This window comes from Nicotiana tomentosiformis, chromosome 11 (assembly GCF_000390325.3).
Source record: "Nicotiana tomentosiformis chromosome 11, ASM39032v3, whole genome shotgun sequence".
Lineage (NCBI taxonomy): Eukaryota > Viridiplantae > Streptophyta > Magnoliopsida > Solanales > Solanaceae > Nicotiana > Nicotiana tomentosiformis.
Genome location: NC_090822.1, coordinates 111857755 through 111870327, shown reverse-complemented (window position 1 = coordinate 111870327; position 12573 = coordinate 111857755). Strand labels below are relative to the sequence as shown.

At 35.4% G+C, this 12573-nt stretch overlaps 1 protein-coding gene across 1 annotated transcript; it reads right to left on the bottom strand.

The window, feature by feature from the left end:
* Window positions 1–3974: 3974 nt before the first annotated feature.
* LOC104119811 (P-loop NTPase domain-containing protein LPA1 homolog 2-like) lies at window positions 3975–9849 on the bottom strand. Its single transcript, XM_009631402.4, has 8 exons — window positions 9592–9849; window positions 9234–9371; window positions 7996–8300; window positions 6913–6994; window positions 6117–6530; window positions 5152–5892; window positions 4883–4993; window positions 3975–4583 (listed from the first exon to the last, which is right to left on the bottom strand). The coding sequence occupies exons 2-8, from the start codon at window positions 9366–9368 to the stop codon at window positions 4185–4187; spliced, it is 2187 nt and encodes a 728-aa protein (XP_009629697.1). The 5' UTR covers window positions 9369–9371; window positions 9592–9849; the 3' UTR covers window positions 3975–4184.
* Window positions 9850–12573: the final 2724 nt, after the last annotated feature.

Here is a 12573-nt window from a genome sequence, read left to right as displayed (position 1 = left end):
AAAGCAAAATGATCGGTCGGGTCGTTACATTCTCCACCTCTTAAATAAACGTTCATCCTCGAACGGGTCTAGAATTGTACTTGGAGTGCCGAATAAGTGTGGATATATACTTCGCATGTCTTCCTCGGTCTCCCAAGTCGCCTCCTAGACTGGTTGACCCCTCTACTGAACTTTTGCCGTAGAAATCTTCTTGGACCTCAACTGACGAACCTGCCTGTCAACAATGGCAACTGGCTCCTCCTCGTAACCCAGGCTCTCATTTAGCTGAACCGTGATATAGTCTAACACATGCGACATGTCAGCATGATACTTCCGGAGTATAGACACATGGAAGACCGGATGAACGCCCAATAGACTGGGAGGCAAAGCAATATCATAAGCAACCTCCCCAACTCGTCTCAACACCTCAAATGGACCTATAAACCTTGGGCTCAACTTGCCCTTCTTCCCGAACCTCATGATTCCCTTCATTAGCGAGACTTTCAAGAGAACCTTCTCGCCTACCATAAATGATAAATCACGCGCCTTCTGATCTGCATAACTCTTCTGTCTGGACTGTGCTGTGCGAAGTCGCTCCTGAATCAACTTTACCTTTTTCAAGGCATCATTTACCAAATCCATACCATATAACTTAGCCTCGTCGGGCTCAAACTATCCGATGGGTGAACGATATCGCCGACTATATAAAGCCTCAAATAGATCCATCTCGATGATGGACTGATAACTGGTGTTGTAAGCAAACTCGGCCAAAGGCAAGAATCGATCCCACCGCCCTCCAAAGTCAATCACACATGCTCTGAGCATATCCTCCAAGATCTGAATCGTTCGCTCCGACTGCCCGTCGGTCTGCGGATGAAAGGTTGTGTTGAGCTCTACCCGGGTCCCCAACTCATTTTGTATTGCCCTCAAGAAATACGAAGTAAACTGAAGGCATCTATCTAATATAATGGAAACAGGCACACCATGCAACCAAACAATCTCCTGAATGTAAATCTGGGCCAATCTCTCTGAAGAATATGTGGTCACAACCGGAATGAAGTGTGTCGACTTGGTCAACCTTTCGACAATGACCCAAACTGCATCAAACTTCCTAAAGGTCTGCGGCAACAACTACGAAGTCCATAGTAATGTGCTCCCATTTCTACTCAGGTATAACCATCTGTTGGAGTAGGCCACCTGGCCTCTGATGCTCATACTTCACCTTCTGGCAATTTAGGCACCTCGCCACATACTCAACTATATCCTTCATCCATTTTTTTCTCACTTTGTTCATCTCTTCTCTCCAACCTTAGATCTAGTGCAATCCCAGACTCAAGTTGTCTCTCAGCAAAGGTGTAGTCCACAACAATTGAGTTCTCCATCTCAATCTCAAAATAAAATAGATGAGAAGGGTATGCATTCCCCAATGAATGCAATAAAATCCACTGTATCGGATATAGATACATCTAGTCCGATTTAAACGATAACCGGTAAAGACTTATCAAATCCGCTTATGGCTTCCACTTTGCCACAAAGTGAAGATGAAGGTTCATCAAGCCAAACAAGACGAAGACTACCTAAAACATTGGTACAAGGAGAAGCATTGAAAAAGAAAGGAATAATCTCAAAAAATAAATATAAAAAAGAGAAAATATAAGATATAGTTAAACAAACATTAGAAAAAATCTTTCAAGACAAGGAGAAGCAAAACAAACATATGATTAAAAATCTCACTCCAGAAATATCTCAGAGCTCGGGAGAAGATAATAATCTAAATTATCAAGATTATCAAGATGCTCAAGACCCAAATGATGATTTAGAATTGAGTTTTGAGTCAATAGCTTTACATAATCTTGATACATAATCTAAGGTTGGAAAGAAGAGATGAACAGAGTGAAAAAAAAGGGCAGGGGATATATATATATATATATATATATATATATATATATATATATATATATATCATACTCTATTATAAGTGTGAAGCCCAAAGTTGAGAATTGAATTACCAAAATACCCATCAAAAACTAAACGACAATTTTATCCTTTAAACTCAATCTAATTCCTACAAGAGTTCCTATACAAATGAATAATTTCAATTAAAACATAATACAAAATAGTAAATTATCCCTTTGAAAACAAATAAAGTAGATGCGTCGTATTAGGACCAACTCAAATTTGGTGATACTTAAAGTCCATTAAAACTTTAATATACGTTGCGGGAGTCGAAACTATTCATCAACTTTAAGATTTGTATTAACCATTTTGACATGTCTCTTCTCACATTCTTTCATCGTCTATCACACACTTGCATTAGCTTTTATATTTTAGTCACTACTCCCTTCGGTCCATAATAAATGATTTTTTGACCCTTTTTTTTGTAATCCAAAATAAGTAATTTTTATAGATTTCAAGAATGAATTAATTATTTTTTTCCTACATTATCCTTGGAGTAAATAGTGTTGGAGTATGTGTTAGGAATGTTTATGTGAAGAGATAGTAAAAATTAATATGATCAATTTTATTGCTAATTAATATTAAAAGATAAATTTCTTAATCTGTATGAAAACAACTAAAAAATAACGAGAAGGAGTACCAATTGAATTAATTGTCAAGCTTGGAAGAAAGAGAATATATTAAGTTTTATTTTCTTTTGTTCGCCAGCTTTTTTCATGACAGATACTAAAGGAACAACCTGCTATCTTCTTAATTATTGCTAACATGATGGCTATTGGGTCGACATGTATTCGCTTTGATCGAGAATATGATTATGTAAATATATATACTACTAAAATTATTGCTAACATGATGGCTATTGGATCGACATGTATTCACTTTGATCGAGAATAGGAATTCACTTTGATCGAGAATAGGAATTCACTTTGATCGAGAATAGGATTATATATATATATATATATATATATATATATATATATATATATATATATATATATATTTTTCTTTTAGATCTTCTATATACCGTTTGTTTTAGCTGCTTTGGAGCCTTTTTTTCTTTAGAGGTTTGAACTCACTCTATACTTCTACTTTTTTTGTCATCTTGATATAACTCTATTGGTTTGATCTCAAAGTACATTTTTTTTCCTTTTTAAATGACAAAATTATTTTCTTATCTTAGATGAATATGTCCAATTTATAGAAGAGATTATGATTCTACCTATAACTTCAAGAGATTTACATATGGATTCCGAGACCTAAGTTCTAACATCATTTGAAGGTGAAATCTTGCACCTAAAGATTAGCTAATTCAGTTATCTGATAGATTTTTCTTCTGATATGAAATAACTTTACTTTGCACATGATCAAGCTGCCGAGTAGCTATGGTTTATTTTTAGCCATTTTGCCATGATTATAGGAAATTTGTATCATTATTATTTTGTTTTTGCTAATTGCACAATCCAAGTAGCAATTTTACCTCATATATAACAAATGAAAATCTGCTTTGATTTATCTGCATGCAAAATCGAGACTGATTAGATTTGTCTAAAATAGCTAAATGGAACGTCAGCATAATAATCTAAGTTCATCGTTAATGGAAGTTCAAGCAATAAAACATCTAAGCACTTTTGTAGAGCAAGATTTCTTTCTTTATATTTTTTAAAGTTTTATTTTATAACTCAAATATTTATTTCTATATTAATATTTGTGTGATATTTTAAATTATTTACTAATCGATATAGGATATACGCACATGTCCAGATACTAGTACATATACATATATAAGAAATGCTAATTAATGGTTCCATCTTGAAGATGCATTATTACAGTTAACAACTTTAATATAAAAAGGTGCATGCAAAGAGAGGTTAATTCTCACGCATAATTTATCTGATGCACTTCATATACTAAGCAGTAATACCTCTTTCGAAAGTTCACAAAAGATAGAAGAAAAGCTAGCAATGAGGAAAGCACAGAGGCCACGAGGGAGGTGGGATGCAAGGCTTCAACAGCGTCAAGAGCTTGGAAGAAGACCACACTCAATAAACAGGCATTCTCTGGCATAATTAATGCAGATGCACTTTCTATACACAGAGGTAATACCTCTTTCGAACGTTTAACCACAAAGCTAAAAACAAAAGACAAAGCTAGTAAAGTCAAAGAGGAAAGAAAAGAGGCCACAAAGGACACCGGTGACAAGCAACTACATCAAGAGCATGAAAGAAAACCACACAATAAAAACTATGGTGCTACCTAGACATTTCTTCTGGGAGGGTGGAGCCATTTATCAACGCCCCGTGCTTTCCCAGGGTTGGAATACTGTTAGAGCGTTTCTTTATTCTAATGTTTCCAGAAGTTGAGACTCTCTTCTCATTCTTCTCTTTGAGAAAAGAAGCATAGCTCCCGAGAGGTGGCTCCAAAATTATAGCACTCTTACTTCTGAAGGACTGATCGATGCTCTTCCTATATGTCTCAATACCTTCAGTTAGCTGCTCCCCTGAAACAGGTACGACCTTATTACTCAACTCCAACTTATTGTGTAGCTCTTCATTAACATCGGTCGTATAACCATCTTCTTGAATATCTTGCATGGCAAGATCATCATACTCCTCATCTGATTTGGTAGATTCCTCATCCACTGAGCCTTCCTGTGTTCATAGCAACAAAGAGGTTGATTATTCAACAAGAAACAAAGAATTAAATCCCCAGGTGCTACCTGAAATTGATTAAAAAATTGGGTGCTGATATCATTATTTAGAAATGAAACTGAAAGGCATGATGGTTCAGCAAAAAAGAGGATTTGAACATAGTCGCATATTCACTAAGCAAACCAAAATGTGTGATCTTATTAATTGGTTTAGACCTCCTCCCATCTAGAAATAACATGCGACCAACTACATCTAGCAGCTTCGTAATGACATTAAATATACAAGTCATTCCTACATACCTCATCGTCAACTTGTTTGGACCCATCATCACTAAGATCCTCATCACTGTCTCTTTCAAGTGGTTCATCCACCTCTTCATCACTACCATGCACTGACTGTTCCTCTTTGAGCTGTAATTAGGGTGAAAAACGTGAATACATCAAAGAACTACTGGAACTAAATGGACAATACAAAAAAATGAAATATATACAAACTCCAAATTCCATCAACCAAAGGCCAAGACAGACTACAATAGTTTATGAGAGCTCATCATGATTTCTAAGCATACCTCCTTTGCATGTCCTTCAGAAAACCTTGGTGAGCTGCAGCAAGACGAATAGTACCTGCTGCCATTGTCTGTCAGCTCACCTCTTGATTCATCAACACTACTGGCATGACTCGTACCACCAACATCACTGGGCCAAGCACTGATCCCGAAATGGCCAAATTGCAGATTTATAGGTTCGGCCTTGCCAATCTGCAGTGGTCCATACATAGGGGTCCCTATTCCATTAGCAATGGAATGGTCCATATTAGGCTTCCCGTCACCGCCCAATGTGTAAACTGGCCAAGCTTTTGCTACTGATCCATCATTATTCAGAAGAGCCATCAAGTGCCTAGAAGAACCTTGTCTTTGAATCAGTTGAAACATTCCCTTAGAGCTCACACAATTGGCAGCACACTGGTTCCTGTATTCCTCATCAATGAGGGCAACTGTATTTGTGATTGAATCATACAATTGCTCTCCTGCCTCATGCCTCCTTAAGCAGCTGAAGACAGTGGCATGAATGGCTGCTACACTCTTATCAACATTGGTGTTGTTAATCTTTGGCACCAAATGTTTGTCAGCTCGATTACAGAGATATTCTTGTATTGTCCGGATGTTCCGAATATATTTAACATACTTGTTTTTAGCAGGATCAAGTGTCATGTACTTTGCACGTACTGCAAACCTCTCTAAATGTTTCTCCTCATTTGCAATGTAAACCATAAAAGGTATGACTGAGGGGTGCTTCTTCATTAGTCCCATCTGCAGGCAAAAGAAAACATTAGAACCAAGTTAATCACCACCGGAAAGACTCCAGATAAAAAGCGATACACACAACAACAACAACAACCACCACCCCAGTGTAGTCCCACAAGTGGGGTCTGGAGAGGGTAGAGTGTAAGCAGACCTTACCCCTGCCTTTAAAAAATCATAGGGGTTGTTTCCGATAGACCCTTGGCTCACAATCTTTAAATTTTGATCCTTACCACAAAATTAAGGCTCAAATGAACACCCTCCACGACGACTGATTCTTTCCGCTCTTCCCAGGCAGTGATTAGCCTATCAAGACTATCAATTACCATCTCACTCTGTGCCTTAAATCCTTCAACTGCCATTTCTCTGGCACTAATCAAATCAACAGCACTTGAAATCCCAACAGGCGGAGATTTTCCATTAGTCGGACCATTTACACCTTTTTGTGTTGGAGGGGTTGAAATGCCAGCTAACTTCTTTGCCCTTTTTTTCACTTTTGCTTCAGAAACAGCTACTTGATCCAAATATTCCCCAGCATGGTAGGTTGAGGCCCAAAGCAAAGGGTTTTGCTTTTCATCTACAAAACTCCTCATCATATGTCGAATGGAGTCGGTGGACACAACAGTTGTTATACCCAACCTGCTTCCCTGTAAAGACAATTCGAGAAGGAAATCATACACACCTCATGTCCCAGTATATATGACAATCTTCCATTTCAGGAGATATTATAATGTTTTAACATCATTCCACCAAAGATATGTACTTATTTTATCAAGCTTTCACAAATTTCAAGAATTCAAGTTCATTTAACTAAATCAAATTTGATCCTTTTTGTGATATTTTCCTTATCAAACTAAAAAGTCCGCTATTACTTAAATATTTTCTTCCATTACCGCTCGTATAATACATAAGTCAGATCAATATCAATGTATCAATTCAAATCAAGTCACATAAATGGGACCGAGGGAGTAAATGACATGCCAAATTAGGAGGTTAGTACATCAGCTAAGGCTATGAGAGAATCTATACCAGCAAAGCAGACAAGGTAGATTTGCCACAGCCACTAGTCCCACACAATAGCACGGTTACAGATTCTTTTCTTTCTCGGATCCTGAAACATACCAACGAATTTGTGAAGAAAATACAGAACAAGGTACACTGAAGAAAAATATCAGCACATGTGCACATCATCAGCTTCCTATATCAATCAACGACAAAAGGATAGGGACATTATTCCCCTAATTTAACAAGTGACACTAAAATATAAATAACCACAAATACATGAAACAGCAAAAATAAAGACAAATGACATTGGCGCCAGAGAAACACGTGTTAGTTTAAAATACTAAGGAATAAAGTTGATTAACACAATCCACGAGTATGCTGATTGAATTATGATTAAAAAGTGATTCGGGAAACATTCAAAGGCAACGATTACTCCCACAATTTGTAAATGAAGGATGTATTTCTAGCATGGATGTAGATCTTAATGCATTTCTTAGCAAATCATAGACAGTAAACCTGCATTTCGGTGACATTTTTACTAATTCAGACATCAATTCATTTTGAGGAGATGAGAAAATTACTAGCAAAGTCTATCAGTGACCTCTGATGAGAATGGCACTCAATCTCATACTTGTTAAATTAACCAATAAGTACATCATGGTGCCCGCTAACAGAAAAACAGAAAAATCATATTAGTCACCCATGCAAATATATAGACCATCAAAAAGGAAACTTTTACTTTGTTTATCTTACACCTTAGAGATTTCTGCAAATATTCTTTTTAGATTAGGCCAAAGAATGATCAACATCTGAGAAAAGATCTTTTTGTGTTTTTAAACAGTTGCATATACTATTTAAGACATCACCATATCCTTTAGGTATCCTTTAGGGGATAAGGAGGATTTGAAGCCCAGAACTTGTAGTTAATTGGTAACTGGGCTACAAAACTAGAATTCTCATACCCATCCCGTCTCCGTATATAACTGTGATTAAAATGCCTCACAGGAACTTTTTTTTTTTTTGTGTGTGTGTGTGTTTGGGGGGGGGGGGGGGGGTACTCATAGCAAAATACACCTAATAATATTAACACAGACTGCAGGAACTTACCTGCAAGCTAAAATTAAGTCAGCCCTCTGGTTGGGGCCCATATACTTGTATTCAGTTAGAGCATCACAAACAACATCTAAAAAAATTTCTCTCTTGACAACCACTGTTGTGCGCCTTTTGTACAACTCAAATGGTCTACTCTCACTTCGATTGTCCCCTTTATCCAAGAATGCATCGTTAAAGGCACTAGACTCTTTATGATGAAGGCCTTTCAAGTTATCCTGTCCCGCCTGCACTCTATCTGCTGATACCAACTTATCGCCCATGCATTCACTTCTCATCTTATCAAAAACTGTCCTGCTAATCTGTTCATGCAAAATAAGATTCAGTAATAGAAGTGCCTAAATTTTATATGCTTTAAGAAAAAATTGGAAGTCACAAATGCAAAAGATCATCTAAAGAACAGCAGATAATGGACTTTTGGAATCTTAAGGGATAGTCTCATCAGCAGGGTGAGGACTTTCATTCTTGCCAATCCTTAAAAGAAGAATCTTACATGAGACTCATTGTCTTTTTAAGCAGATAGAAAAAAGTTAAAATGACTTCCTAGAGCATATAATCAGGAACACATTGCGTGTGAGCTTAAAACAAGAGGGCATTAATTTAATTCTCTACCAAAACACAATCTTAAGGGAAAAAGAAATCAGCTTTTCAAAGACGACGAAAAAATCTTGTCGGTCGTTAATCTAACTGTCATACTTCATTAATATAACTCGGTGCAAAAGTTCAACTTTACGAAGACGACAAAGAAAAATTGCCGGTTGTTAATCTGTCATACTTCACTATCTAGCTAATGAAAAAAAGTCAACTTTAAGAAGACAACGGATTAATGTTGTTGGTCGTTAATCTAACAGTCATACTTCATAATCTAACTGCCATACTTCATAATCTAACTGCCATACTTCATTAATCTAACTGTCAAACTTGATTAATCTAACTGTCAAACTTCAATCTTGAAGATAAACAACAGATAAACCAGAAATACCTCTTCGTCAGACTTTCTAATCATAACTGATCAGTGAGTTATTGGCAGCCACAGAACTAAGGGAAAAAAACTGTTAACATTCCAACTATGCTTTTACCATATGCACAATTCTCAGCAACAATTATCAATGAGCTTGTTCAACAGTAATCGGATCATAAAAACTGGCACTTTTTTCCCAAAATGAGGTATTTTTTTCAAATATTGAGTTATCCATATAATAAATCATCAAAACGAGAAAAATAATTAGTAGTACCTTAAAGGCATGTCGAGGTTTACATCCCATAAGTTGAAGAGTACTCTGCAGAACAGAACGCGTATATCTAAAAGAGTCTTTCTCGGGCTCTCCTACCACTATATACAATAGCTTTGTCACCTCTGTATTAGCCATTTTCTGCAACAACAGTAAAAACAAAAAACCAAAAAACTTGATCTCCAAGCAAATAAATTAAGCAATCTATAAGATCAACATGCATACTAAATTGTTAATTGTCTCCGTAACATAATCGATCATCAATTCCACCTTATGACGAAAAAAATCTACAAATCACACACATTATAACAATATTACAATGCCAGTTATTACTGCAATAAACGGAATATCGAAATTAAACCTTTTGGAGTTATTTGGTCGGCGGCGGCGATGGGCGGCAGCGGAGGCTGTGGTTTAGGGTTAGGAAGCGGTGAGATTACTAGAGAGAGGAAATTGATGAGGAAGAAGAGAGCAATTTCCAACGCGATCTCGCCATTACATTACACGCCTTTGCTTTTGCTGCTTTTTCCCACGAATCCAAGCACGAGTGCATTACATACACGAGTTCCCTTCTGGTGTCTATTTATAGTAAATTAAAAATCCCCAGCCGGTTCTTTTCGGGTCGGTTTCGGGGCACCGAGTATTGGGTGTTTATTACACGTGGGAGGGCACAGAAGTATGTTGTAATTATGGGAAAAGACAAAAGTGGATCTGAATATGAGTAACAACTTTTGTCCTTGAATTGGGGGGTAATTGTCAATTTGCGGATTGAGGATTGAACAAAAAAGACATTTGAAAATGAAACAAAGCAAAGGGAAAAATGAAAAGGACTTGTAAATATAAATATTATGGGGAGAAAGGACCCAAAATAGCCCCTTAAGTTTGAGTTTGGATTTAAAATTATCTGTCATTTATCTTGAGAAAGATTAATAGTGCATCAATTATGAAAAATTGGAGAACTTTTAATCCAACTCTAAATTAACCTTTAAAAGTTTGTGAAAATCGTCTACTTGCAAAGTATGTTTCATTCCTAAAACCAAACAAAAAATGGATATATTTTTACTAAGGGTCTTAAAAGCTAGCGGAAATCGTCCACATGCAAATATAATATTTCATGCTTATAACAAAAAAGGAAAAGGTGAATCTTCAACTCTTCGTATACTTCTATCCTAATTTAAGAAATGCAATACGACATCTTTGAAAGAAATTGACAAACTTTAAATGCGGCTTTGTATTGAAATATTAATTTTTCTAGATACGAGTCGATAACACTTTTTAAAAATTTATATTTATATTTTATAATTTATTTTAATTAAATCGTTAAAATTAACGTGTTGCCGACGTGTAAAGAATGTTTTCATTCCGACAAAATAGGTTTGGTCATCGAATTCGCTATTGTCATGATCCAATTGTCTTTATTCTTGGAAGTTTTTTAGTGTTTCAACCATATTAAATTGAATTGCTTTAGCTTTAACTGAGGGGTAAAGATTAACATATTAGTTGTTCACTTGCCAAGAATATCTCATTCCCATAACAAAACAAAAAGGCTTGATCGTCGAATATATTATGTCCTAATTCGAATCGTTCTTATTCTTGTTTGAATATTATCAGCGTTCTAACTACGTAAAATTATGAAATTTTAATATTAACATATATAATCGTAAGAAACAACGTGTCACCCATGTACAAAGCATGTTTCATTTCCAAAAATATGCTAAGACGTCTTTAAAAGATGATTAAATTAAAGGATGATTTGCTTTAAAATTAAAAAAATATATTGACTTTTAACAAGTTACTTCCACAAAACTATTTTTATATATATTAGAAGTATGTGGTATTTTCGTAATATTAAGTTAGATATTCTTTGTGTGTGTCACACATTCATTTTTAGCAGTCTAGTTAGAGTTGGATGAATTCTACACTGATTTTATAGAGTTGGAGGACTATCAGTGCTTAAGGTTAAAAGTTCAAGATTATTCTGATCCAAAGTCCAAACTTAAGGGACTATTTTAAATCTTTTTTCCAAATATGACTTTTACACATTTTTATTTTTGGGGTTGAACGGTTTAAGGATAGCGGTGGTATCGGTCAAGGACCCAAGTTCCAAGACAAAAAAACAACATAGTATTTCATAGCAATTTCATAGTCATTTTTATTGTTTATTTCTATATCGATTATTTTAAGTTATTTCGTCAGCATTCATCTTGTTTTCTTATTTTCACTTGTATATTTCTTAAATATGATCAAGCAGATGCTAATTTGAAATTACACTTATACTAAATGTTAAATTCGTAAATCCTTGCAAGGAACATTACCGGTATTTTAATAAGCTAAAAAACGAGGATTATCTCAATAAAAAATGTTAGGTACTTTGTTTTTATTTATTAAAACTTTAACGGACACAATTTGTAATTAAATACATGTGCTGATATAAGGCGATAGAGATAGATCCAATAAAATTGTTAAAATTAATATGCAATTATGCACATTAAACTTCAACCTTTTTATGTTATTTGGTAATCTAGGTCAACTTACGCACATTTTGACTATTTTATTGATAGTTATCGTTCACAAGCACAAGTATGGAATATCTTTGCCTAAGCTTATTGCAAACATGAAGCAAAGTGGGAATTCGGTAAGCTATTACAACAATATATATATATATATATATATATATATATATATATATATATATATATCTTTTTTACAAATTAAAAGAAAAAGAATTAGTTAAAGTCGTTATATTAAAGCGCCGTGTAGTGGAAAGCATTGAATAAATAATCAAAGATCTAACTTTGGTCTTTAAAGCCCGTCCAACTTTAGGAACTTCTCCTTTCGTGGAATCTTGGTGTTTTTCTCTTTCTTAAGCATGCCAATTAACGTGTGGCGTTATTAATCACTACGCGCGCGATGCACTGTCAATATTAATTAAAAGTAAAATGGTCTTCTGGCCATTTAAACTTGTACCGGATTGTCAATCCGGTAAACAAACTTACAAATTTTTCAATTTAGCACATCTACTTCACAGTATGAGGAGTAATAAACATATAGGTTTGAGCGTGTTCCTCAATTGCTATGACACAAATGACATGTCATATGCTTAACCTTTCATATTTTGACATGTGTAATTTGTAGGTCCCACCTTTTTAATTCCAATTTGTCAAAACTTTAACCTATTTCTTTCTTTCTTTTCTCCCCACCACAATTGAGACCTGCAAGAAAATCATAAACCAGCAATAGTCCGGAGAACTCTCTTGTAATGTCTCAAGTCGGCGACGAATAGTTCGCTCTCCATATTGCCTACTCATTTTGTTACGACCCAAACCGATGGGCCGCGACGGGC